Genomic DNA, 27,994 nt, shown 5'->3' on the forward strand with positions numbered 1-27,994 from the left:
TTTAAAATTAGCAGGCTTCTTTTAAAGAGAAACCCCATCCCTGAAGCCAGGTCAGCTGAGAGCTGACCCTGAGAGCATTTCAGCTCCTGAAGGAGGATGTCTGGAGCATCCCTTCCCCGGCTTCAGTATGGAGTCACTCAGCATTGTTTCCTGCCCTGTTTGCTGTTCAATGGAGCTGCCCCCATGAGCTCCTCTCACCTCTTGGGTGATGCTGTCAACTCTCTGCCTCAGAAGAGCTCTTGTGCCATGGCTATGGTGCAGCTCAGCCCTGCAGTGCCTGGAATGCTGGTGCTATGGTGGATATGCCTGTTCACCGCTCTCATACAAGCTATGGGATCATAGACTGGTGGAAGGGACCTTAAAGCTCATCCAGTTCCAACCATTCCCCCTTGTCTGTCCCTACAAGCCCTTGTCAGAGATCAATACAACACCCCCCTCACCTGGGCAGCCTTTGAGCCTCCTCTGCTAGAGACCGGTAGGTGGAATTCCAGCTTTGTATTTGCTCCCTGTGAGGGACACAGGGAAAGACAAGTTTTGGTTTTCCCAAGTGAAAATGGGAAAGAAAAAAAGGAGGGAAACAGGTGGGGAAGGAAATTTTATTTCCAAGCTTCTAAAAGGATCTTACAAACCACAGAGAGTTAAAAAAATGCAAAACTATATATATATATTATATATATATATAATTGACAGGGTCCTTTTAAGCAATTCTTCACATTATTCTAATGGTGATAGGAAATACCACGTAACCATATATGTTTTTCCTGGAATCCTGATCACTGCCGACAGCTGATGAACCTCTTCCCATACATCTCCCCTGGACTGTAGAGATTCCTTCTCTTGGAAGCAAAGGAGGAAGAAAGAGAACAAATTCATCAAGGAGGAAAAAGAGCAACTCTCTTGAACACGGTGTTCCCAAGCGGGGCTCTGTGAAAGCCAGGTGTGATGCCTCTATGGGATCTTGTGCCTAACCCCAGCACTCCACACCTCTCAGTAACTCATCCCATCCCAGCCATTCCCACCTTCCCAAGGTCTCACGTCCTTCTCCAAACAAGCTCCAGCGCTGCCCAGCTGCACCTCTCAAGCTCAGCACCACTCCTTGCCCTCTCCTTCCCACCAATCCAATCCTCAACCTTTATTCTTCAGCACTTCCCAACAGCTCTGCTCATCCAGGAGGAGTTCATCCCAGCTCTCCATCCCCACCAGCAGCACTGCTTTCACCTTGGCATCCCTCCTGCAGGGACTGGCTGCTGTCTACATCCACACCCGCTGGGGATGAGGAGGGATTCACACTCAGCTGCTCAGGATCTGCCACCCACATCAGGAAGCCATGGGCCTGTGGACAAAACCAACAGCTCCCAACCAGAAAGGACCTCAGGAAATAAATGCAGAGAAAGCCAAGACAGAGAAATGGAGCTGGGGCAGCTCCAGATTCCTGCTCGCCCTGAAACATCGTGGCTGCTTTTGGACATTGCCAAAAAGTAAACAAAACCCCAATGATCCCTTGTTCCCCCCATCCCACCCGCCAACAGTTAAACACTTAATGTCCAGCTTAAGTGAAATCAACAGATTTGAAAACCCACACAGATGGCAAAAAGGAGAGCAACAACAACGAGGCAGTTCCTGTTGTCCTCACAACAAAAACCCCAGCTCGAGCCTCGGAGGCAGAGGGCTAAATGCAACATCTCTTTAAGGGCTGTGCCACCCCACTTCGGAGCCTGAAGGGGCTCCTTGGGTCCCATTCCCAGCAGGGAACCAAATGTCTCTCACTGGCCACATCTTCTGTCTGACCCTAGCACCAGGGATGCTGTTGCTGCAGGCAGCTGATGGAGGATGGCTCAGCCCCGGGGTACCCGCTCCTGCCTGCACAGGTCAAAGCCCTGCATCACCTTCCTCCTCCTCTACACCCTACACGTAAACCAGGCAGCCACAAACACCCCAGCCAGCTGTGTGAAAGAACGTATATATTCAGCACGCACTCAATACAGCATAGCAACAAAAGCTGTCGTTTCCTTAAAAAACAGAGGAACACCCAACTTCCAAAACAACCACCAAAGCTTCCAAACTTCTCCCCACCCTACAGCCCTGATACTCATCCTTCCGGCCCGGACAAGGCAACCAGTGACCCCAGCACCGCGCACCCCTGCCTGGCAAGGGACAGAGGGGGGCCCTGCCGCAGCACCCAGCTCCTCCCGTGGAGCCTGGGATGCTCCCAATGGAGAGGAGCCTGGCCAGCAGTTTGCTCCCGTATGGTTATTTGGGACATCCCCCTCTCCCACCCCTCCCAAAGGAAACAGAAAGGAGGGCAGGCTCTGGCTGCAGCCCCCAGCATGCGCCAGGGAAGAGAGAGGATCCCATTAGTGATGCTGGCAGGGTCCACACTCGAATCGGCATCTCCGTGTCTCTTTCTGCTGGAGGTGGGGCATGAGGCTGAGCAGGGGGAGAGGAGTAGCACGGTGGCAGGGACAGGGGCTGGCAGGGCCCTCGCTGTGTGCAGAGGGGAGGTAGATCGGCTTTAGGGACCTCTTGCCCAGGAGGATGCCTTCTCGGGCACCAGCTCCAGGGGGAACAAGCCCACCGCAAGACCCTGAACACCCACACTTGCCTTCTCCTGAGGGGAAGGCACCTCGGAGCCTGTCCATGCCATCGGAAAGCTTTTTAGCCCTGAAACTGCCTCCTGTGGGCAGCTGGGGACCAGCCTGGAGATGGCAGCAGCGACCCGCGGGGCAGGAGGGACCCCAGCTCCAGGCCAGACCCCAACCCCAACCCGCGCCATGGGGATAGTGTTTGATGCTCTGTGTCCCCCCCCCTCCCCAGGTCCCCGTCCCCAGCGTGCCCGTTAGTCCTGCTGCTCGTTCATCTCCATGTCGGACACCAGGATGTTCTTCTCGGCCGCCTCGCTGGGGTTGGACGTGGTGCGGCTGTACCGGGCGCTCTCGAAGGCGCCGCGCTCCGCGCTCCGCCGCCGCTTGTAGAGGTACACGGCGACCGCCAGCACGGCGCACAGCGCCAGCGCCGACAGCACCACCACCGCCACGGCCGCGGTGTTCTCCGGCAGCGCTGCGGGGCGAGAAGAGGCTGGTGAAGGAGCCGGACCCCTCCTGCTGCCCCACCGCGGTTCTGCCCCTCTGCTGTGGGGACACCCCCCTGCAGTGCAGTGTCTGGAGCCCTCAGTACAGGAAAGACACGGACCTGCTGGTCCAGAGGAGGGGCATGCAAGTCATCAGAGGGATGGAGCACCCCTCCCTAGGAGGAAATGCTCTGTGAGAGAGTTGGGGTTGTTCAGCCTGGGGAGACCTTGTTGCAGCCTTTCAGTTACTTGAAACGGACCCGTAAGAAAGATGGGGAGAGACTTAGCAGGGCTTGTTGCACTAGGACAAGGAGTGATGGTTTTAACCCTAAAAAAAACTAAAGGGTAATGGGGAGGTGAGCCTGGAGAAGAGAAGCTGCATGGAGACCTCAGAGCAGCTTCTAGTGTCTGAAGAGGGCAACAGGGATGCTGGAGATGAACTCTTCATCAGGGAATTTAGTGATAGGACAAGGAGTGATGGTTTTAACCCTAAAAAATCTTTAAAGGTTAAAAAAAAACCCTTAAATCTTTTTAACCTTTTAGGTTTAAAACCTGAAAGAGGGAGATTCAGGCTGGCTATGAGGAAGAAGATCTTTACAATGAGGGTGGTAAAACACTGGCACAGGTTATCCAGAGATGAGGTGGATGCGCCATCCATGGAGACATTCAAGGCCAGGCTGGATGTGGTTCTGGGCAACCTGGTCTGTTTGAAGATGCTACAGAATCCCAGACTGGTTTGGGCTGAAGGGACCTCAAAGCTCATCCAGTCCCAACCTGTGCCACAGGCAGGGACACCTTCCACTAGAGCAGCTTGCTCCAAGCCCCTGTGTCCAACCTGGCCTTGAACACTGCCAGGGATGGGGCAGCCACATCCCCCAGCCTGGCCTGGCACTGTGGGCAAGGGCAGGGGAGCCTGGCAAAGGACTGGCTGGACACACTCCTCCATGGAGGGATGGCTCCTGGAGAGCCCTGACTGAGGGCCAAAACCACCTGGAAATGGCATTTCCCACCCGCAAACATCATTTCTTTGGCTACTGATACAAGCCAGGCACCAGGTCCTGGTCCTGTGTGCAGCCTAAAGGTACCACTCACCTGCCCTGGAAAAGCTGCTCTCCTCCACTGCAACGGCAACACAGAGACATGAGTGCATGGCCATGGCACCTTCCCAGTGCCAGCCCCACCAGCCCCACATTCTCCACTGCTCTCAGTGCTGCACCACACGGACACGATGTGATGCACCTGCATCCTCTGGTGCTGCTCTGCTGCTGCATTCATCCTGCCCCAGCCATTTAGACACGCAGAACTGACCACTGAGCCTACTGGGGACCTGCAGACCCCAGCCCCTAGCCCTACAACCAACCCCCTATCCTGGAACTGCCCAAAGCAGAGCTCTGCCCTGCAGCATCCTGCCCCAACCCCCAGCTCACCCCACATCACCCCAGGCACAGCAGTGGGGGTCCCTACCTCTGGGGATCTTGCAGATGACCCCCATGGTGACGTTGGTGCAGGAGCCCAGGCGCCACACGCCGTTGTTGCTCTGGATCCAGTAGCAACTGTTCTGGCTAAGCATGCTGGGCCCCGTGTCGTGCTGGCCCCAGTTGGAGTAGTTGACAGCAGTGTTGTCATGCCAGACCAAGGTGCCACCTGGGAAACAGGAGAATTACAGCTGAAGGGGACACCCCATCTGTGCCCCAGTTCAGAAAGCACTGGGGAGGTGGGATGGGGTGATGGAGAGGCGAGCCTGGAGAAGAGAAGCTGCGTAGAGACCTCAGAGCAGCTTCCAGTCTCTGTCATCAGGGACTGCAGTGATAGGACAAGGGGTGATGGGTTCAAACTGAAACAAGGGAAGTTTAGAGCGATGGAGCGATGGGGAGGTGTGATGGGGCAGTGGAAAGGTGTGATGGGGAGGGCTTATGGAGTTATGGGGCAATGGAGAAGACCAGGGGCTGAAGGGCATCTTCCTGAAGGTGCAGGCTCCAAGTGCCTTGAGGAAGATCTGGCCTTTAAAGGCACCACTGCCATCCCACAAGCCAGAGGAGGACACGTGGCACATGTGCCACTGCTGCCACCACCAAGGACTTCTGCTCACTGAAGACCTGGTGGGAATTCATGGCGGTGTCTAGAATATATAAGACCTCTCTTCTTCCTTTGTACCTTTGGGGTTGAAAGTCATGCCCAGCCAGGCACCCTTGGATGGACCCTCGTACGCCTGGAGATGCTCCCACACGAAGACGTTCTCCATCTCATCCTGGATGGACAACACTGTGCCACCAACTGCAGGGAAAGAGGGTCAGGGAAGTGCCCAGACCTCGGAGGATGGAACTTTACCCTGTTCCATTCCCGAGGATGCATCACCCCCTCCACCCCCACAGCCCCCTCTCATACCTTTCTGGCACCTCTTCATGGCGTCCTTCTGCCCCAGAGTGATCTCCATGTGGAAGGTGTAGCAGTGGTCCCGGAAGGGGATCCAGGATGAGTCCTCCAGTGATCTGGGACAGCTGCCACTGTAGCTCCACTTGTGTGTGCGGGAGACACCTGGGGGGCACACAGTGCATTGCGGACAGCAGAAGAGTGTGGGCATCACAGAGTGGTTTGGGTTGGAAGGGACCTTAAAGCTCATCCAGTTCCAACCCCCTGCCACGGGCAGCGACACCTTCCACTAGAGCAGCTTGCTCTGACCTGTCTTTGAATGCTGCCAGGGATGGTGTCAGCATCCTACAGCATGCTGGGGACAGCACAAGCCCCACAAGGACACACACACACACACACACAGACACACACAGTGCAGGAGGTCCCTGGTGGGATGCCATCTCCAACCCTGCATCCCACCCAGTCTGCCCCACACCAGGCCCCCCACAGCCAGCACCTGCTTGGAGCTGGCAGATGCCACCCTGGAGCTTGGTGTCGCAGCCGGCCGTGCGCCAGGTCCCATCCACATCCATGTAGGAGCAGCCGGAGACTTGCTTGGGCTCCCCATCCTGCCAGTTGGCATAGAAGAGGTTCTCCTCCGTCAGCCAAGAGTAGCTCCGGCCTCCCTGCAGAACCAAGGGGAGGAGAAGCTTTGGGGGCTGCTGTGACCTGGGCTGGGGATCCCCCTTCCATGCATTTGCCCCCTTCCCTCACCTCATCGTTGGCCAAGCCGATCCAGAGCGGAGCACGCAGGCTGCTGACGGCCTGGGTGAGGAACGCCTGGCTGTAGGGGTCGGGGATGGTGGCCAGGGTGGCGTTGAGGGTCTCGCAGAGCAGCAGCGCCTCGTGCCACCTGAGGGGCTTCTGCAGGATGCGGTAAGTGCTGTTGTGGTAAAAGAGGGTGCCGGTGGGCGAGGGGGGGGACAGCGTCTGCGGGGGGCTCAGGGACGGGTCTGAGGGAGCAAAGAGACATGGTCAGAGGGCATGGAGGACTCTCAGCTCCTCATCCCCACCCCATCCATCCCCCAGAGTGTCTGTGGCAGCGCTGTGCACAGGGCATGGGACCAAGGGACATCCCGGCGTGACCAGGGAGAGCAGATATGCCATGTCCCCATGGGCAACGAGCAGTGATACCCCAATGCCATCCCCACCTTGGAACCATCCATCATCCCTATGGACGCACCAAGCCAGGCTGGAGTGCACAGGTCTGAGGTTACCCCACAAACAGCTAGGACCAGGGACATCCCACACTGAGTTTTGGGGGGAGCAACTTCATGTTGAACTCAGTGCCCCACCGCAGCACGGGGCACCGGGGTGGTGGTGGCAGGCCCCCAGCGGGCAGTAGCTGGGGCTGTCCCCCTCGTACCTATGCTCTGCTGGCAGATGTAGCCGTGCTTCTCCTCCGTGCAGCTCCGGTCATCCCAGCGTCCCGTGAAGTGGGGGGGGGAGCCATGCCACACCACCACACAGTTGGTCTGCACAGACAAGCCATGAGGTCAGCACTGCCCTTAGCATGGCCCTCCCACCCCATGGATACCCCTACCCTGCAGGGCCAGATCCCTTGGAAAGCCATCCCAGCACCCTAAAACCTTCCCTCCTGGCACAGGGTGCCCAGAGGAGCTGTGGCTGCCCCATCCCTGGCAGTGTTCAAGGCCAGGTTGGACAAAGGGGCTTGGAGCAAGCTGCTCTAGTGGAAGGGGTCCCTGCCCGTGGCAGGGGTTGGAACCGGGTGATCTTTGGGTCCCTTCCAACCCAAACCTGTGATCCTCATGGTGGGACACAGGGATGCTCTGGGGGGGGTCACTCACTGGCTTGTCACGGGGGCTGGAGGCACTGCATCCTGAGGGCTCTCCGGGTGCCCAGCTCACGTGCTGCAGCGGCTCACCCACCACCCACTGGAACTCCCTCTGGGCATCGTGGAGGCCGATCCAGAGGTCGAAGGAGATGTTGGGCAGCATGGATGTGATGAAAGCTGCAAGCAGCTGGTGAGACACTGAGGCCCATCCCCAGCAGGTCCCCAGCCAGCGGTGCCAGGGGGAGGCAGAGCAGGGAACTTACCCTGCTCCAAGGGGCTGGCAATGGTGGCCAGGACAGCGCCCTGGCTCTCACACGCCTGCTTCGCCTCTGGCCACTTCACTATCTCAGCTTTGTCATGGCCATTGAAGCTGAAGCACTGCACGGGTGGGGGCACGAGATGGTCCATGGGGTGCAGTCAGCCCTGTACCCTCCCCTCTCAACCACCAGCCCCACTCTGCCCCAAGTTCTTCTCCCCTTTGCACCCAGCTTGCCAGCCTCCCAACCTTTCCTGCCATCCCATACCTCTCCCAGCATCCACGTGCACCGTCCCCATCCCTCCTGCACCCACAGCGCAGCTCTCCCCGCATCCCCGCACATCCACCAGCATCATCCCCAGAGCACATGCACGCATCCCTCTCCACCCTGCCACATCTCAGCCACCCCATCTCCACCTCAGAGCGGCCGTCCCCTCTCCATCCTGCCCCACCTTGCTGAGGAAGGGAAGCCAGCCACGGGGACAGCCCCCACTTGAAGGAGCAGGCGGTGGTGGGATGGAAGGCTTTGCCATCGTCCCATTGCTCCGCTTGCAGATGTAGGGCAGCGCTGTCATGCACTTCTGGTCCCCCCAGTCCTCTGTGGGGAGGGACAAGCCAGACATGATCCCCCTACGGCACTGGGGTAGGGGTATCCCTGCTCAGCCCCAGCCCCTTCAGAGCCAGATCCTGCCCCTCACCTCTGCTCGCTGTCATGTAAACGCACTTCTTGTCCTTGTTGATGGGCCGGGGCTTGCCTGGTGCCCAGGAGACAAAGTTGAGCAAGGACCCATCGGACCACCTGGGGAAGGCACCAGTGGCAGCACAAAGCCAAGCAGTGAGTTGGTGAATGGGACCAGTTGCACACCCTCACCACACCACTGCCCTCTCATGGGGGAGGAACCTCCAGGCACTGAGCCACAGGGCTCTAAGAGCTGGGGACAGCGGGATGGCGACATGCGGGGATGCAGCGCCTCTATCTCTGACTTACTTGAACCTCCCATCGCTCTCATAGGTGTGCAGCCCGATCCACCAGTGCTGCTCCTGGCCCCTGGAGAACTGCACCCAGAGAGGACACATCAGTGCCTTGCAGGGACTGAGGAGTCCTTGGGACAACTGCAGCCACTTCATGAGCATCACCCTGACTCCCACAGAGTCCGGCTGCCCCCAGGTTCCTCCAGCAAAGGGTGAAACAAGCAGGGGAAGGAGTGGAGCCCGACAGCAGCATCCCCATCCCCTGGTACCTTCTTGAGGTTCTGGCCCAGGAAGCGCAGCTCAGCCTCACTGTGCACTGATGCCAGCTCTGCCTGGAACCAGCTGCAGATGCGCTGTGCCTGCACCCATGTCGAGTGATGCTCAAAGAACTTGTACTCGGCCTCCTGGTACTTCACCCACTCTTTGCTGCCTGCAGGCAGGGACCAGTGTCATGCCATGGCCATGTCACCCCTGCCACAGCCACCAGCACCCACAGCCCTGTCCCTCAGTCCCCTGCTCTGCTTTTGCCCTGCTGCTGGAGCTGAGGAGCCTGATCCTGCCTGGTTGTGCAGCAAGGGGCAGCAGCAGGATGCTGGGGCTCTCCTCCCTCCTATGACCCTGTACAGGATCCACCCTTCTGGGGACACACTGCAGGGATGTCCCACAAGGACCGTGTGATGGGTGGCGGATGCCCAGGGGGGATGGTGCATGCTGGATGGACACAAGCCTGTGACCAACGCACCTTGGGTTGTGATCTCTGGCTCCTTCACATCGACACCTGGAGAAAGGGCAAGGGGAGGCTGTCAGGGGGTGCGGGTCTGGGGTGCAAACTACCCCCCGGCTCCAAGTGTGAGATGCCCTCCTGAATCCCCCTGGGATGAAGAGTGCCTCTCCCAGCCTCTGGGTTAGGACTCATCACAGAATCATACCATAGAATCCCAGAATGGTTTGGGAGGGAAGAAACCTTAAGCTCATCCAGTTCCAACCCCTGCCACGGGCAGGGACCCCTTCCACTGGAGCAGCTTGCTCCAACCCCTGTGTCCAACCTGGCCTTGAACACTGCCAGGGATGGGGCAGCCACAGCTTCTCTGGGCACCCTGTGCCAGCGCCTCAGCACCCTCACAGGGAAGAGCTTCTGCCTAAGAGCTCATCTCAGTCTCCCCTCTGGCAGGTTAAAGCCATTCCCTTGGCCTGTCCCTACAGGCCCTTGTCCAAAGCCCCTCTCCAGGTTTCTTGTAGCCCCTTTAGGCACTGGAGCTGCTCTAAGGTCTCCCTTTATGGAGCCTTCTCTTCTCCCATAACAGAGGGTCCCCCCACACCCTCTGCACCACCCCACAGCCCATCCTGCACCACATTATCCAGAGCTGAAGGGTCTGGGGGCCTCCTGGCCGGTACCTTTGGGCAGTTTGCAGATCCAGTCCAGCTGAGCTTCGCACTGCATCGGCATCCACTGCAGGGAGGCCAGGTCCAGCACCGCGCAGCTCCGGATGCCATCGTCATCGTAGTTACTGCGGTCAAAGTTGTGGTAGAAAAACTGGGGGTCGAGAGAGACGGGAGGGGTTGGGCATTTCCACCTGGGCCCCATTTGCCCCCCACTGCACCCCGAATGCCAACCATCCTGCTGGCACCCCCACACACTCACCCCCAGCCCATCGCTCCACCGCCAGCTCCTGTCCCCTGCAGGGTCCCGCCGGTTCAGGCCAATCCAGAACCAGTGCTGCTCATGGAGCTCCGGCTCCGACTCCCTGCAGGGAGCCGGGGGAAGGATGAGAACAACCCCCCCAGACAGGAGTGTTGTACACGGATATACGAATATGTGTACATTTATATACAGATATCCATTTATAACCTGGCCTTTTTGCTTGCTTTCAAAGCCCGCTGTCCCTGCAACACCCAAAGGCAGTACCTTGGGCACAGCAGCTCAGGGCTGAAGGAGTTTCAAACCCAAGCTCCATCCCCCAATGACACCAAATTTCCTGCACTTCTCCCTTTGGTGTAGCCACACCGAGGCACCTTCAAGCTCATGCTCAGAGAGCCACATCCCTGCTCCATCCACGGGGGCGTGGGCTCGTGCCAAGCGCACTTGGGCAGCAGGACACGGGCTAAAACCTCACCCAAAGATCTTGTTGAGGGTGTTGGCGACGAAGTGCTCCTCCTCGTAGCTGCCCAGGCTGAGCAGCTGGGCCCCCAGCTCCCGGCAGAACTCCTGTGCTGCGATCCACGTCTTCTTCTCCTGCAGCTTCTCGTAGTTGAACACCTACAGAAAGGACCCCAAGACCAACCAGCTCCAACCCCTGCCATGAGCAGGGATGCCTCACGCTAGACCATGTTGGCCAAGGCTCCAACCTGGCCTTGAGCACTGCTAGGGATGGGGCATTTACCAATTCTCTGGGCATCCTGTGCCAGCGCCTCACCGTAAAGAACTTCTTCCTTATATCCAGCCTGGACTCACCTTGTAGCAGTGCCGGAGCTTGGAGTCAGAGCTCCATCCCGCAGGACAGGCAGCGGTGAGGCTGGGTGTGGGGTACGGCCCGGGCAGCTCAGGGTTCACCGGGGTGCCCAGGTTCTGCCGGCAGATGTACTTGGCCTTGAAGGTGCTGCAGTTCTTCACCTCCCACAGCCCCATGGAGCTGCCGGTGGCCAGGGCCACGCAGCCACCCTTGTTGTAACCTGGAGCGCTCACGGGAGCGGGGGGATGCCTGCCTTAGGGTTGGACCGTGCCAAGCGGCACAGCCAGCACCCACCCTGCATGGGGGGGATGTCCCCATCCCACCCATGGGCACCTCCTTACCGGGCTGGTCGCGGTTCCAGTGGGTGTACATGACCTCGTCGCCGCTCAGCCAGCGGAAAGCACCCGTCTCATTGATGTCCTGCAGCGCTGTCCAGAAGTATTCCCCATCCCAGCCATAGATGAGGCTGCTGACGTATGCCTGCTCGAACCTGGAGGGGCAGCAAGGACGGGTGATGCTGTGAGCGGAGGTGCTGAGCAGCCCAGCATGCAAAGCCCAGTTGTGGGGTCATACCCTGCCATGGGGGCAAACCCACCACCACTGGTGTGGCACCGACCTGTTGGTGATGGTGACCAGCGTGGAGCCGTAGTCAGAGCACGTCCTGCGGGCATCACTGTAGGGGACACGGTCCTCACCCAGCCAGAAGCAGGAGGGGCTGTGCCACTTCCAGCCCTGGGGATGGGTGACAGGGAGCATCCACCACTGCTCACCCCAGCCCATCCCAGAAGGATGGGAGCGAACCCAGGCATTGAGAACAAAGTCCCACGTCCCCCTGCCACCACTTCTGCCTTCTCCTGGAAGTCTCTTGCCGTCGGCCCCCCCAGCTTGACCCCGCTCAGCTCTGAGCTCTAACAAACCCCTGCTCCCGGAGGACATGGCTGCAAGCAAAACAAACACCCATGCAGCTTCAAAGCCAGGGAATGTCTGTCCCTGCCAATGTCCAGCCCGACTGGGGTGCGGGGAGGGGAGCACAATCCTCCTCTATACGCCATGGGGCCGGATCCAGAGCGAGTCCCACCGCAGCCTGCTTTAATCCCCCGCCTTGTTGATGTTGGAGCCTCTCCGGGGCTGCAGACACAATAGCTCCTGTCTTCTGCCAGAGCAGGGAGCGGGGCGGCCCTGGGGCTGGCAGCAGCCGTGGGGAGGGACATAAGGGATCACCCGTGAGAGGAAGAGCAAGGGTGGGAAGGGGCTTAGGAGGGGGAGGCTCAGGGACCCTCCTGTACGATAGGAACCATCACCAGGGCTTTATCCCAAGACTCGTGTCCTCTGCAGTAGCAGCAGCATGGTGGGGAGGAAAGCACCCTTGGGAGACCAAGAGGGAAATTACCCCAAATCCCACTTATTTTTTCCTCCCAAACTCCTGCTCCTGCAGCCTTTCCCCAGAGTCAAGGAAAAGGGGCCAGGACCACCAGCCCCAACTGCTGCCCCCAGCTCCTGGCATGCCCCGCATCCCTCTGCGCCTCTGCCTTTCCCACTGCTCAAACCTCCATTCCCCCCTGAGCTTCCTTTAAGGCTCTTACAAAAGTAAAGAGGGTTTGAAAAGGGGGAGAAAAAACAGCAAAGCCACCAAGAAAACCCCGCATGGGGGCGGAGAGGACCGGGGCTGATCGTCCAAGCAAGATGCTGCCTTCTCTGCCTCTGCGTCTGGGTGCAAATGTGAGGATGAGGATGGGAAATGCCTCTCCTTGGTTCATGTATCATGGCCAGTTTGTTCCCCACCAGGTACATCTCTGTTGGGCACTCAGGGTAAGGCTGTGGCTAGCGAGGCAGGAGGGTTGTATCCACACGGGGACATGCTATTAGCCCTCAGGACGAGCGGATGGGTGATGGCAGCACACGGCCACCAAGCACCTTGTCCCCAGCACTGGGATTCCTCTGGCTCTGGCTGGCAGCTCCCATAATGCCAAGATTTGTCTCTGCTGTGCCAGGGTGAAGGAGCCCATTGGGGCTGTCACTGGTGTGGGTGCCAGTGCCCGCTGGCTTGCTCTGAGATGCTGGGAGCCGTTCAAGCGCTGGCGATGCCAGCCTGGCTGCTCGGAGCCTTGGGACAGGCACAAAAGAGACTTCCAAGTGAGCGTGGGAATGGGGCGGCCTCAGCTCAATGGCTGGGGAAACTGAGGCAGAGCACGGTTGGGTGAGAACCCACCACGTCGGTGGCGGCGTCCCTGGAATGCCTGCATCCCGCCTGGAAAAGGCAGCCTGCCATCGCGGCGAGCACGGGGCCGGCAGCTGCCTCTGTCCCATGGGTTTTGGCACAGATGGAGGCGAAAGGAGAAAGGAATACATTAACGTCCCTGCTGGCAAGCAGGCCAGCCCCAGGGGGAGGATCTTGGATGATGGAGACGGGAGTTTTGTCCCAGTTTCCTCCTGCAGCCTCGTGCAAACTTGGAAGTGAGGGGCTGAGCCCCCAAGCACAGCAGCAGCTCCAGGCGCTTTCTCCTCAGGGCTGCCTGAAATGGGTTTGGGGAGAGGCCCCCTGTATCCCTGAGCATCAGGCAGAGCCACATCCTGCCCCAGGTCCCCCTCACCTTCCGGCACCCGTGGTCATCCTCCTCCTTCTCCTGGCTCACCCTCCCGGGCTTTTTGCAGATAGATGGTAGGGTCTGGTTGCATGGGCTGTCATTCCACCTCCCCTCCTGCACAGCATGGAGAAAAGCAGGAGTGAGCTCATCTGGGGTATTTCCCAGACCATCCACCCCCACCTTGGTTCTACACCAAATCCCCAAGGATGCTGTGCTGGATCCCTCCCATCCCAGCCAGGTCCAGCCCCCTCTGGAGACACTCCCCACGGTATCCCTCCCCTGGCCATGAGGATGCTGCAGGATAAACCCCAGCGCAGGCGCTCACCGGTCCCCAGATGGTCACACAGTCCTCCAGGCTGTCACGGAAGTTGTTGGGCTCGAAGGGATGCCAGTATGTGAACCGCACAGGGGTCCCATCCGACCACTCGAAGTTCATCTGCAGCTTGAGGTCATTCAGGCCAATCCAGAGCTCCTCCACATCTGCCGGGACAGGAGGGTTTGGGGCTGGAATTCCCTCTGCTTGGCTGAAACCTTGCAGAGCCCCCCCCCAGCACACGAGCCCCAGTGATGGGACCAGGTCTCTGCAAAGCAGCAAACCCCACCGCAGGGCTCAGCCTCAGCCCAGCGCTGCCAGCAGGACAAAGGAGGGCAGCTCCTGCCTGCAAGGAGGGGGCAAACACAGGGACATTTGCAGCAGTCTGGGGCAGAACGGTCAAAGTCTGGACCCACAGGCTCAGGTCCAATGGTTTTCAACCATTCCCTCGCATCCCAGTCTGTCCCCAGCCTGGGGATGTCTCCCTCCTTCACCCAGCCTCCTATGGCTCCTGCCTCCCCCAGCACTAACTCCATTCATTCCTCAGCCCCTCCCCAGTGCCCACTGGAGTCTGGGTCCCCCGATGTCCCCACGGCAGGTTTGGCTACCAGGCATTTCCCTTTGGATAAGGGTCAGGATGCGGGCTCGCTGGATGGGCTGCACTCGTATGGGAGCAGCAAAACCCACCCTGGGGGTGACCCTAATGAGGGGTGGCACAAGCAGATTTCCCCCATCTCTTTCTACATTCAACCAGCTGGGCCTGGTGCCATTCCCAGCTGCAGCTGTGTGTTTTCCTCCTAAGCACTGCAGGCTCCCGGGCACAGCTTTTCCATTTGCTGGATGGGGGATCCAAAGAACACATCACTCCCAGCCTGGGCTTTCCACTCCCTTCATAGCCACAGACTAATTCAACTTCGCAGCATCACACAGAAGTGACCTTCCCATGGACCCCCTCACCAGGCAGCAGGGATGCTGCTGACACAGCAGCTTCCCCTTCCCCTTACCTTGCTTGACCTGCTTGGTGACAAACTCCAGCTCGGAGAGGGTGTGGATGCTGACCAGGTCCCCCCCGCTCCGCAGGCAGGTCTTCTTTGCCTCCTGCCAGCTCTTCTTCTCTCCCACCAGCCGGTAGCAGTTGGACTGGAAGGGCTGCCAGCTGGGCTCACAGTCCACCTTCACCTCCGACCACGAGTCTGGCAGGACACAGGGCAGCTTGAGGGCTCCTGTCCTGCTCTCCAGCCTTGCCGGGGGGGGACCATAGGGAGGGAGTCCCTTGGGGTGCTCAGGATGACCAAGAGAAAGCAACAGTGGGAAAGCTACAGCTAAAACGTGACACACGATGGCAAGGTGCAGGCAATGGTGGCTTTAGAGCTCTGGGGACAAAGTCCCTTTTGTTTGCAGAGGAGCAGAGCAACCCACCCCATGGGGACCACGGGGGACCTCCCACTGCTCTCAATTCCCCTACCAAGCACTACTCATCTAGGCATCCCATGGGAGCTCAATCACCGCTCCACACATCCAGGGCACCAACAAGCTGGGGATACCAACGTCCATCTCCATGGGCAGCATCCCCTGACTGTGCCAGGATGGGAGCACATCCAGCTGGAACACGGGACCACCCGTTCCCATCACTGCTCACCTGTCAGGAACGGGTCCACGGTGGCGTTGGGCTTCTTCTTGCAGACATAGGGGAGAGCGATGCCGCAGTCACGGTTCTGCCACCCCCCGGAGGACTCGGTGCGGATGACACCGCAGTTCTCCTCGCTGGGGTTGTCGGGCTGGTCTGGGGTGGGGGATAAGGGGGGACACGGTGCTGAGGAGCTGGGGCAGAGCATGAACAAAGGGGGTCCTTCTGCCCCACAAGCACCCCAGCGTTAGAGATGGGTGCCTGTTGTTGGGGACCACTCCTCAGCCACACACCAGTACTAAGCGTGGGTGCAACGACCCTTTCCTGCTTTCCTGTAGGACCCCCTAAGGTATTGAAAGGCTGCAGTAAGGTCTCTGGAGTCTTCTCTTCTCCAGGGGCTTACAGGAAAGCTGGAGAGGGGCTTCTGACAAGGACATGACAGGACAAGGGGGAATGGCTTTAACCTGGCAGAGGAGAGCTTTAGAGGGTGCGGGGTGCTGGCACAGGGTGCCCAGAGTTGGAACTGGATGAGCTTTAAGCTCCCTCCTATCCCAAACCATTCTGTGATATGATTCCATGACCCCCCCAAACAAGGAAGCTCAGCCCAGGTTATCCAGAAGGCCCCCAGGCACTTGAAGAGGGACAATTCCCACTCCAGCTCCTTGTGTCTCCCCATAGGTCCATGGATGTCCCAGGCTGCTCCACAGCCCCACGGCACTCTCTGTTCTATGGGACCATCCCCAGTGCTCACAGGCTGTTCCCCAGCACCCCCATTACCACCATAACCCCTTTATCTCACCACTCTCCCAGTTGAGGTACTTGAGGGGTGAGTTGTCTGACCACTGCCAGCCTCCATTGATGTCCAGGTCATTGAGCCCAATCCAGAGCGTGGAGCTGTACCCGGTCAGCAGCCCTGGGGCCAACACAGCCAGAAAGGGCAGGATCAGTGTCCCCAGCCCCAGCTCGAGCTGTCACCATCCCCAAGCCAATCCCCGGGGCAGGCAGAGCACCCAGGTGAGGATGAGTGCGTGCCCAGGCTGCAATTGCCTCACCATTGATGTAGGTCTGCTCGTGGATCTCGGTGATGCTCAGCAGGTTGGCCCCTTGCTGCTCGCAGCTATTCCAGGCCTCCCTCCAGGACAGCGTGGACTGGAAGTTGAACTGGTAGCAGCTGTTGGTGAGGTGGTCCTTGTCCCAGAACGTCTCACAGTCATTGCCTGTGGGGCCAAGGAGGGTGAGCACCCATCAGAGTCCCATCCACGGCTCCAAAACCCCTCATTAACCCACTACTAAATCCCCAACACCCAGCAACGCCCCAGCACTGCAGGCTGCTTGCAGGAGGAGGGATGAGGCAGGAGGGAAAGGGAGAGGCAGGAAAGCTCCCAGGAGGGATGAACACCGGGATTCTGCTTTTCCCCACGGAATGCATCCCCAGCACTTACTCTTTATGGGGCAGAAGCCCCACCGCTCGTCCTTGCCGTAGTCCTGGGTGGTGGCACACCAGAGATGCCCATCTTCTCGCCCCGTACTGGTACACTCGTGAAACCACTGGTTGTCGTACTTGAAGGGGATGGTGCAGGGCTTCCCGTGCGAGTTGCCCTGGATGGTGTAAATCTCTGGTGGAAAAGAGGAGCCCTTGTTTGAGGCTGTGTCTATGGGAGACTGGAGGGACTTTGGGATGAGGGCTGCTGCTGTGGTGGCTACTGAGGTGCCCACCTCCCATCACCCCAATACAACTAACTGGGACCAAGCTCCTCAGGCAGGACCCAACTGCTCACATTTTGGGGGTGGTTTTGGTTCATAGAACCATAGAATGGTTCGGGTTGGAAAGGACCTTAAGATCATCCAGTTCCAACCCCCTGCCATAGGCAGGGATGCCTCACACTAGACCAGGTTGCACCAATCCCCATCCTACCTGGTCTTTAATAGGGATGGGGCAGCCCCAGCTTCTCTGGGCACCCCGTTTGGGTTATGGGATAACACTAACGCCCAATGAGGCATTACCAGAGTAGGGCACGGAGCACAGGTCCTCCTCGGTGCCATACGTCCTCCACTGCGAGCCGCGTGCCTGGTCCCCTCTATCCAGGGAGGAGTTGCCCGGGCGGGCACTGAGATGCTGTGAGAGCTGCTCCCCGAGCCCGCGGCAGCTCCAGCGCATGTTGACGGACTCCCGGTCACACTCGTAGGTGGCCAAGGGGTGCAGCCCCACCGTGGCGTTGGCCCCGTGCCACGACACCCCCAGGCACTGCATGGCCCCCACGTTGAAGAGGCGGTTTCGGGACACCCATTTCCACTGCTGGGCTGGGGTGCTGGTGTTGCAGCCCTTGGAGAGTCGCACCAGCGAGTCCTTGGTCTCCAGGCAGCCCTGAGCACCCGTGTTGAAGATGAGGAAGACTTTGGAGTCTGGGGAGGGGGGGGGGAAGGGTGAAAAGGGTTAAAGCAATGAGTAAAAATGGAGAACATTGGGGCTGTTCAGCCTGGAGAAGAGAAGCTGCATGGAGACCTCAGAGCAGCTTCCAGTGTCTGAAGGGGGCTGCAAGGATGTTGGGGAGGGACTCTTCATCAGGGACTGGAGTGATAGGACAAGGGGTGATGGGTTCAAACTGAAACGGGGGAGATTTAGGTTGGAGATAAGGCAGAAGCTCTTCCCTGTGAGGGTGCTGAGGCGCTGGCACAGGGTGCCCAGAGAAGCTGTGGCTGCTCCATCCCTGGCAGCATTCAAGGCCAGGTTGGACACAGGGGCTTGGAGCATCCTGGCTCCCCTCCCACGCACAGCAAGTTTCATGGTGCATCCCTGGGTACAGCACCCAGCACATCGGGGACCACCACTTCCCTGCAAAAAGAACCCCAGGGATTCATAGAACCATGGAATGGGTTGGGTTGGAAGGGACCTTAAAGCTCATCCAGTTCTATCCCCCTGCCATGGGCAGTTTGCCCCAGTGCCTGTCCTCAGGGTGCTGGGCTCCAAAGACGGGTGTTTGCACTAAGTGTGGCATCCCCACAAAGCACCAGTGTTTGGGCATCAAAGCCAACAGCATCATCAGAGCTGCTCAAAACTGAGCTCCCAGCAGCAGCAGCAGCACCCGGCTGCAGGAGCCCACGCCAATGGCTTCGGCACCGGCCATCTGCTCTGGATGGAGGAAAAGAGCAGGGAACAGCGAGCGCATCCATCATTTTTATGTGTATTTGGGGAGCTGTTACAGCAGAAAGAACTCCGGGGTGAATCTCCCATCGTGTGAACAGGGCGTGATGGAAAACGCCTGCCCGCAGCCACAGCTCCCACGGGCACAGCCCCAGCAAATACGGAACGTCGCGTCAGGACCCTTGGAAATCCCAGCCCAGGCGCTGGAGGCGGGAGCAGAGCAAGGGAATCGCTGCCAGCAGATAAAGCACTCGTGCAGCTGCGGAGGGGAGAGAGCCTGATCCCAGCCCTGGCTCCACGCATGGCCCACGCTCCAGCCCTGCATCCCCACGGCAATCTGAGCCCCAGCATCGCCCCAGCGCCTGAATCCACCCAGAGCCTGGATGAACCGGTACCCCCGGGATGCTGCGCTGGGACACGCGGCCCCAGCTGACGTGTCACTGTTCAGAGATCATTCCTTCTTCCTAACCCGTATTTCTAAGCTAAAAAGTCACCCCTAGGGACCCCAAACAGCCACTTCTTGCCTCGCCAGCCCAGCACAAAGCAGCACATCCACAACATAACTCCTGTGGGGTATTCTCTGCTTTAAAAGCAGCCCATTTGTTGCTCCAGCACAGGCATTCAGCAGAAGTCAAGGCGAGCTCGTGGGCCCCGCTATATTTAGCTTGGGTTTGCTTTGGGTTCTTGCCATTATATGAATGTTTTTGGGCTAGAAAGGTTTTCATTTCCTATTCCCCCACAACCTCACCCTGCCCCAGCTATGTTATTGCAGGCGGCCCTGCTGCATTCGAGCAACAAACACCCCTGCTCAGCAAACTTCCCTGCCTGTCTCTGAGGGGAAATAAGAAATGGAGGAAGAAAGACACCCCCAAGACACCCCCACTTCATTCCAGAGCTCCAGGAAAGCACTGATGTAAAATGCCCATTCCCCAGCCGAGGTGACATCAGTGATGGCCTCAAACAGAGAGGAGCGAAGCCCGCTGGCGCGGTGGTCCCCAGGGAGCAGAGGCTGTGCACGTGCAGCAGGAAAATGCAAGGTCTCCAAGAAGAAACGCTTCATTTCTCAGAAAACATCCTTCAAACCATGGCAAAATAAGCAAAAACTCCAACGGGGCCAATTTTGGCTGCCTTCAGGCTGGTCCCTGAAACCGGGGCTGGCTTGATCCCAACCTGGACATCAGGAGGCATCATCGTCCTCCCCAAAACACCCATCTCACCATGCCAGCATCTCCCATGGCATCCCCATACAGCAGCAGGTGGTGCAACCCATCACCATCACTGCAACCCATCACCAGGGACACGGGGGACACTTTAAAGCACTTCTGCATCAGTGCTGCATCCCAATGGGCCCGAGTACCAGCACTCGATCAGGATGAGACCTCCCTGGGTCACAGTGCTCCCAAAGGAGCCAAACCCCACCCTGTTGGGACTGGGAATAGGAAAGGCTGTTCCACCACAAGCATCACGTAGCAATTAGGGTTCAGCAACGGGACACCCCTCTCCATTTATCTGCTAACCTGGATTTGAGGAAAATATGAGCAGCACATTGGGAAGCCCTGGAGCCACCCCAGGAGCCGGCCTCAGGGTGCTCAGCACCGCGCTGGGGCTGTGCGGCACTGTGTAAGGGCAAAGTATGGGGCTCAGAGGAAGCTGTCCAGACTGGAGGGGCAGCCCCAGGGCTGGAAAAGCACAAGGTATCATTTAACTCTAAAAAGAGAAGAGCTGGTGGGAGGAAATTACAGGCTGAGGGTTTGGGGCTGCCTCTGCACGCTGCAGGCAGCTCAGCCACGGGCCCTTAGCTCCAAGCAAGGAGATGCCACTCAACGTGTGCCCTGCTCCATCCCTGCTGAGCCAGGAGGAATGGGAAAGCTTCAGCACCAGCTCAGCCTTCACCCCTCCCAGTGCCCCCATCTGCTCCCATTGCAAATGTGCTGTGCGCTGAAGTCAGTGAGGCTGGAGCACGGGGACCACCAGCATGAGCTGAACACACATCAGCAAAGGCACGTGCTGTGCTTCACCCAAATACGCTTTTCTTTCATAGAACCATAGAATGGTTTGGGTTGCAAAGGACCTGAAGATCACCCAGTTCCAACGCCTGCCATGGGCAGGGACACCTCTCACTAGACCATGTCCAACGTTTACTTATAGGGACTTTGGGGCTGTGACATGGGGTGTCCATGACATTGGACAGGCCCCTGAGGCACCAAAAGGAGCTTCCAGCCTCCCTGACCCCCTGAACCCCAATGGGCTCCAATGCTTATGGAGCAAACGGCTTCCAGTGTTTTCTGCATGGTCCCAACCATCTCCCAACCACTCCAAGATGCAGCCATGGACACTGGGCCGCAGAGCTCCAGCACCACCACCAACCTCAGCACCCAAGTGAGCTCTTCCCTCTCCCACCCAGCTGCTGATGACTGGGATGGATGCAGAGTTGGATGGGATGGGACAAGTTTGTATTGATGACTCCTTCCTCCCAGCCTGGTATCCCACAGAGCAAACGCAGCCCTCGCACACCCCATGCCTCTCCCTCCTGCATCCTACATCTTTGGAGCAGAGTCCTCTCCGAGCAGCTCTGCTCCATCGTGTCCTGCTCCTCCTCCTGCTCCTCCTCCTGCGCAGAGGAACTGTGAAAGCAAAGCGAAACGCCACGCTTTCAGCAAGGATGCTGTCACACAGACACCAGGATGCTGCCTCTGGCTTACTGGGATGAGCATGGAAACCCGCTGGTGCTATGAGGCAGCGTGATGGTGGGGACAGCGGGGAGCTGGGATTGATGCTTTCCTCCTCCTCATGGGAAATACCGGGATGCTGGTGCTCCAGCACAGTGGGAGAAACCAGCCTTGGAGCCAGTGGCTGAGCAATGCAGCGATGGGGAAGCTGTTCTCTGGGGCAGCCTCACTGGAGTTCTTACACCCTGTGCCTGCCTCCACATTATTTTTCCATTAAAAAAAAAGCAGGTTTTAGCCAGCAGGAAGTCAGAACTGAAGGAACTGAGCTCAACCCTTTCCCACCCCACAACGAGCGAGGAAAGCTTCGCAACCTGCAACTGTGGGGTGTGGGCAGCACCAATGAGACAGGCAATGGGGATGGGGAAGCTCCAGGGGACAGAGGTGACCATCAGTGGTGGCGGACATGGAAAGCACTGCAGCACGGGTGTTCCTGTCCCTGGAGCATCCCAGCCTGGGCATCCACACCAGGACACCCAGAGCATCGCTGCTCTGCTGTGTTTGTCACCCTCCCATCACCAGCTGCAAATCAGGGAGTAAATTCCAAGAGGGAACTGAAGCTACTGCTGGAGCCCAGTCCTGGTTATCCCGGAGGGATGCAGTCACACTGGTCCCAGCATGGCAGTGCCACTCGCCTCTGTGCCCGCATCCCTGCCATGCCCTTGCTGCCTCTGGAGGATCACTGTGGTACACATTTGATGGTAGAACTCCATCCAGCTCCACTGGTGAAGGGACTGCCCAAACCACCCAGCCCCAATCCTGCTTTGTGCAGGAGGCTGAGCAGCAGCTCCAGGAGAGGCTGATGCCATCCCCAAGATCTTGGCATGGAGAAGAGCAAAAGCATGGCTATTGCCATAAAGGGTGGCACACAGAGCAACACGGATGATGCTCTCCGTGCTGCAGACATGGCCATGGATGTGGTTTGCCCCAAATCACCAGGCAAAGGCTGCAAATCCTCAAACCCCAGCATGTGCCCCAGGCACAGCAGCAAATGGGGCTCCTAGAATCAACCAGGTTGGAACTCCAGCCATTCCTTATCACTGCCAAGGCCACCACTAACCCATGGCACTGAGGGCCTCGTCCACATGGGGTGTGAACACTTGCAGGGATGGAAAGGGAAGCCATGAGGGCTCCAAGACCCAGACCCCCACCTGAGGAAAGCCAACCTGCTGACAAACCCCTTCCTTTGGGTTTGGGAGCCTGTGGAAAAGCTTTGCCCACCACATCCTGCAGCAAGAAACCCAGCCCTCACTCCCACGGTGCATAAAGAAACCTTTGAGCCTGAACCTCCGGCTTTCACACGCTCCCACCCATTAGAAAACAGGGCACAGGAGCCCCCTGCTCCAAACCAGCAGCCTTCCAGCCTGTTACGCTGCCTAAGGGTGAGCAGAGGCTCCAAAATCCACCCTGCAGTGATGGAAGGAAAGCTGTGGGAACTGGCAGCTCATTCACAAAGTGGGAACGCACCAAGCTCGGGGGGGGAGATCAGCAGCAAACCCCCCTGGAATAAAAGAATACAACAGAAGAAGAAGAAGGCGGCGCTGCCCATGGGATACACAGCCCTGCGGGAGGAGAGGGAAGGGCTGGGATAGGGAGAGACCCAGGAAGGAGCCTGTGCACTGTTCCAAGGGCTAGGAAGGGGAAGTGGTTCTAAGATACTCCAGCGAGAGCTCCCAACAGCAGAGCTGAGCATCCCTGCTGCCGTGGACCGAGGAGTATGAGAGCAGCCCCAGCCCATGGGGAGGGCATCACTGCTCTGCCTCCCTCCACAGCTGCTTCGGGGCATCAACAGACTCTTGCTGCCTTAAAGAGGAACTTTAGATTTAAAAGACAAACCTAAAAGGGAAGGAAATGCAGATACCAGTGGCCCCAGGGCAGGCCGTAAGTGCCTGGCTCAAGAGGGGGCACAGGCACTGCTCCTGTCTGCTTGAGAACTGAGGGCAAACACCAACCTCCCCACCCCTGATGCTCCTCAACTAGAGATCTGCATCCAAACAGTGATGCTGCCCAGTGTCCTGCAGACTCCCCCCAGCCCAGCACATCCCCAGGGCCCAGCTGGGGCCAGAAGCAGCTCTGGGTGCTCCAAGCCCAGCTCCAGAATCAGAATCCCAGACTGGTTTGGGTTGGAAAGGACCTTAAGACGTTTCTGGATCTTAAGCTTCTCTGGGCACCCTGTGTCAGCACATCAGCAACCCTCCCAGTAAAGAACTTCTTTAGATCCAACCTAAATCCCCCCTGTTTCAGTTTGAACCCATCACCCCTTGTCCTATTGCTCCCGTCCCTCCCCAGCATCCTTGTAGCCCCCTTCAGACACTGGAAGCTGCTCTGAGGTCTCTGTGCAGTTTCTCTTCACAGCCCCAGTGTTCTCAGCCTGTCAATAAAAAGGGGTCGGCGCCTGGATTTGCTTCAAAAGCAAGCTCAGGGAGCAGGAGCAGATCCCTCCCTTTCCCCAGGGAAGAAAGCGAAGCTCCCCATGGCCTGGGTCAGGGTTTGAAGCCGCAGGACCTGCGCTTGGGGCTGAGCAGCTCCTCTTGGCTCGCCAAGAAACTGCTGTTTACACGGTGGGAGCTGCATGAGACAAGCTCCTTACTTGGCTGCGATGCGCAGGCTACCTAGCACCCTGCTCACCCTGCGGCTCGTGAAGGCTTTGGACAGGGTCCCACAGTCTGCACTGCAGCCTTCCTGCAGGCATTAAAAGCCCATTCTCCCACACCCTGCCTGGGATGCAACCCAACACATTCCACAGGGAATGCTGGCCTATGGGCAAGTCAAGCGACGCAGCCACAGCCACTGCAGGGGACAAGGACCCCAGCATCCACCCTCTGGTACCCAGAGCCACTTCAGGCTCCGGGCACACATCCAGAGGGAAAAATCCCAGGTTTGCTGACTCTCTGGGAATGCAGGGAGAAGAAGGCAGTGCCATCCATCTAACAGGCCAACAGGACACCATGGCTAGGATCAGCACGAACATCCTGTCCCATATACATGTTCTCATCCAGCCTGGCATCCTCAGCCTTGTCCTGGGGATGGCTCTGGCCCATCTGACCACCCCGACCTGTGCACCCCACCACAGCACAGGCCCCCAGGCAGCAAATCCATGGCCACATCCAGGGATGTGATGGGATACATGGGACATGCGTCCCCATGGATGCAGCTCCATCACAGATGGCTGAAAACTACCATTCTTCTCAATGCTACTGAAACTTCCCCCCATCAGTCATGCTCTACATCAGACATTTTGATAGCATTATCATGGAATGGTTTGGGTTGAAGGGAGCTTAAAGCTCATCCAGATCCAACTCCAATGCCACGGGCAGGGACACCTTCCACTAGAGCAGCTTGCTCCAAGCCCCTGTGTCCAACCTGCCCTTGAATGCTGCCAGGGATGGGGCAACCACAGCTTCTCTGGGCACCCTGTGCCTCATCATCCTCACAGGGAAATTCTTCCTAATGTCTCATCTAAAGGGCTTGATCTCCCCACTCCCAGCTCCAGCATCATCCTGCAAACCCACTGCTTTACGTGGAAAACCCCATTTACATCCCTGTTGAGACAGCACAAGGTGCAGCAGAGGACTGAGCTCCCAGCTTGGAAAATACCCTGTGCCCCTTGCAAACAGCCAAACCTTCGCTCCCGGGCTAAAGAGTACCCTTAGGAATCCACAAGTCAATCCCCTCATCATTTTCTAATCCTTAATTCATTAAAGATGGATCCTTTAAGGAAAAGCACATCTGTGTGGGTCCTTTTTGGGCTCAGAGCAATCTGAAGAATGAGAAAAATGTTGATGCTCTGCGGGCTCGGCACAATTCACAGCAACCAAACCCCTGCTCCTCGCCTGCACGTGAAGGACATCTCCCAAACGGCTTAAAACACCCACAGAGGAAACAACAGGATGGGCTCAAGGGGCTGCTCCTGCTCCCACCTGATTGCTGGGTGCACTGGAGCAGGGCACGATGCACCCGTGATGCACCAACATGGGCAAAAGCCTTTTGCTGCCCTTCTCCAGGCACCAGGGCCAGTCTTCTCCTCTGGGTCTATCTGTTGCATTTAACAGACAGCAATTACAGCCCCTCAGCCACCTTTAGCTTTGATATGGGGGCAAAAAGCTTCCCTGGAAAACACTTAAGGAAGCAGAAGGCAGGAGCGCGCCTCTGCCCTGGGGAAAGGTGCAAAACCCAGCCAGAAATAAAGGCAAAGAGAGAGACCTGCAACGTGGCTTTAACCATCACCAGGACCTCACGCCTCAAACACATTCCCATGTGCACGGTGCTGCCTCGGGGTGGGAAACCTCATCCAGTGGCTTTGAGGGAGGTTTGCACCAAAGGGTCAATCGCTTTTGCTCCTCATTGCTGTCACTTGTGCAATCTCAGTCTCATCCTGCTGAGGCAGCGAGGTCCCACTGTCCCCTGCCAGGCACCCAGCCCCTGCACTCCCAGCACCAAAACCAACACCGCATCCCCCTTCCCTCCTAAATAATCCAAAGCAGATCGAGTTATCACTTCTTGGAGCTGCATTTGCCAGGCAACAGGTTACTTCCACTGCAAACCAGGGGGAGCTTCATGCAGAAGCTGTTCTGTTTGGTTTATAGGCTGTAAACTCTCCTTGGGGTCCCTTCTGCCCCCTCCCCTCGGTGCAAACCTGACACAGCATCTCCCACCCATGGTCCCATAGACACAGATGAAGCTGATCCAAAACACCAGCAACACCATGGTCTCACATCAACAGCAGGACCTCATCCTGCCTGCAGCCATAGCAGGACAGGAGCTGCAGCCTGCTTCCCCAAGACAAGAGCGTGGGTACCCAAGCGATACTGCAGAGACGGGGCAGCTGGTGGTGACATTCCAACCAGGAGCCACAAACCTCCTGATCCAGTTTCCCGAAGGCAGGGATTTTGTCATGAAGTGACAGCTCCGCAGGGAAAGCAATCCTGCAGACAGGAACTAACCTATCCCAGCAAGGATCCTTTTTGAGCTGCAAGCCCAGCCTGGTGCTGGGGGACCTCGGATGTGGCACCTCCATTGGCACCATCCCCTTCATCCCCTTGGTCCAAGTAAGGATGATGGTGGGGAAAGCAGTGGAGAAATGGGTGCGTTGAGGATGCCATCACGGTGCTCGGTGTGAGCAGCTCAGCACCGAGGGCTGGAGCAGGCTGAAAGCTGCCTTGTTCCTCGCCCTGCCCCAGTGCAGGGACAGAGCTGCCTCTGTCCTGGTGCTCGCCAGCCCCGGATCCCACCAGCATTTCTCAGGGTTAAGCAGCCAGAATGGGTCCTTACAGGTAGCTGAGCCCTGCTGGAATCAAGCAATCCCCTGCAAAACCACAAAAGGAGGAGGAATTCACGGCCCTCAAGTAAATTATGGGGAGGTTTAATGGGAATTCAGCTGCAGGATGCTGGGGGTTCGGCTGTCTCCAAACCCTGGCAACGGCTCTTCTGAATGCCCTGTGGTACATCCCATCACCTCCACCTCCAGTTTCTCCAAGCTGTGAGCCCCCAAAGCTCACAGATCCCTCGTCTGGCACGGGATTGGTGCCACCGGGATCACACCAGCAACACCAGGTCCTGCCCTGGCTGTGCTCAGCCCCAGGGAGCTGCTGGGCTGGGAAGAGATGGACAAACAGGGGCAAGGCAGGGAGCAGGGCAGTGCTCTCCCATGCTGCCATTCCCAAATCCGCCTTGGATTTGCTAAACATACTTGAACAAACCAGGCCGAGGGGTTGTTTTCAGGCAAAAGCAGCCAATTGTGCTCTTCTTTCAATAAATAAAGTTTCTCAATAAGGCCAAATGAATCCAAGGCAGCAACAGGAGCCACTCCTCACTGCTGGGACAAACTATCCCGGGGTAAAAAGTGTCTTAAACGGCAGAGCCAGGGCTGAGGAGCCTCAGGCGTTTGGCACATGGTGTTTCCAGAAGGCTTTAAAGCAGAATGTGGCCAACTGATTGTGAGAAACTAAGGCAGAAAATGAGAGAGGCTGCGGACAGCCCGAGACTGCTCCCTGTGATGGGAAAGGGAAGGGGGGAGCAGGAGGGGAGACGGAGGAAGCCTCCCACAAAACCCTCCGGCCCCTTTCCGACCTCCCCTCCGCGAGCTGCGCTCCCCGGGGAGACAAAAGGAGCGGCGCTGCGGGGCGCTGCGGGGCGCTGCGGGGCGCCGGCTCCCGTTCCCCCCCGCCCCATGCCCGCGGAAGCGTTTCCGCCGTTTTGGCCAGACGCTGCGTGCGGCGCGGGGCGGGAGTCAAACGGGAGGGGGGGGGGGAACGCGAGGCGGCGAAACTGGAGAAAACAAAACGCGTCGGAACGAACGGCGACCGAGGGAGGCTGGGGTAAAACAAACGGCGCTAAACGGCAACGGAGCATCCCGGGGGGAAACAAAACCGGAGCAACGGCAACTGCACTGGCACCCCCCCCCCCCCCCAAACCGGGCTGTTGGGGTATCCAATAATAACGCGCGGATAAGGATGGGGGGGGGGGGGGTCGCGGTCCTACCCGGGTGCGCAGCGCCCAGCACCAGCTGGAGGCCGAGGAGGCAGCAGAGGGGGGCGCGGAGGGGCCGCGGTCCCGCGGAGCCGCGCCCCATCCCCGGCCGCACCGCGCTCCGCTCCGCGCCGCTCCGCGCCGTCCGGGCCGGGGGGCGGGCGGGGAGGGGGAGGAGGAGGAG

The 27,994-nt window shown here is 58.3% G+C and overlaps 1 protein-coding gene across 1 annotated transcript; it reads right to left on the reverse strand.

The window, feature by feature from the left end:
* Window positions 1-1,944: 1,944 nt before the first annotated feature.
* On the reverse strand, window positions 1,945-27,963 carry MRC2 (mannose receptor C type 2). Its single transcript, XM_061475908.1, has 30 exons — window positions 27,823-27,963; window positions 17,479-17,877; window positions 16,917-17,090; window positions 16,527-16,691; window positions 16,274-16,387; window positions 15,487-15,630; window positions 14,852-15,040; window positions 13,860-14,014; window positions 13,541-13,648; window positions 11,566-11,681; window positions 11,291-11,439; window positions 10,952-11,169; window positions 10,614-10,756; window positions 10,142-10,244; window positions 9,895-10,033; window positions 9,242-9,277; window positions 8,769-8,929; window positions 8,516-8,583; window positions 8,226-8,326; window positions 7,980-8,125; window positions 7,535-7,649; window positions 7,285-7,448; window positions 6,843-6,951; window positions 6,191-6,429; window positions 5,934-6,102; window positions 5,453-5,602; window positions 5,222-5,341; window positions 4,532-4,711; window positions 4,160-4,186; window positions 1,945-3,057 (listed from the first exon to the last, which is right to left on the reverse strand). The coding sequence occupies exons 1-30, from the start codon at window positions 27,911-27,913 to the stop codon at window positions 2,837-2,839; spliced, it is 4,413 nt and encodes a 1,470-aa protein (XP_061331892.1). The 5' UTR covers window positions 27,914-27,963; the 3' UTR covers window positions 1,945-2,836.
* Between the last annotated feature and the right edge of the window lie 31 nt (window positions 27,964-27,994).

This window comes from Pezoporus flaviventris, unplaced genomic scaffold (assembly GCF_033815535.1).
Source record: "Pezoporus flaviventris isolate CSIRO_AGI_PZ_B2104156 unplaced genomic scaffold, CSIRO_AGI_Pfla_v1 ptg000091l, whole genome shotgun sequence".
Classification (NCBI taxonomy): Eukaryota; Metazoa; Chordata; class Aves; order Psittaciformes; family Psittacidae; genus Pezoporus; species Pezoporus flaviventris.

What these genes read in the sequence shown, in the direction of transcription:
- MRC2 (XM_061475908.1), bottom strand. Translation starts at nt 27,913, where the DNA reads ATGGGGCGCGGCTCCGCGGGACCGCGGCCCCTCCGCGCCCCCCTCTGC. An exon ending in GTGCTCCGTGCCCTACTCTG is followed by an intron (nt 17,091 to 17,478) that starts GTAATGCCTCAT and finishes CTTTTCCACCAG; the next exon opens with AGATTTACACCATCCAGGGC. An exon ending in GCCAGAGATCACAACCCAAG is followed by an intron (nt 8,930 to 9,241) that starts GTGCGTTGGTCA and finishes CCCTGCCTGCAG; the next exon opens with GCAGCAAAGAGTGGGTGAAG.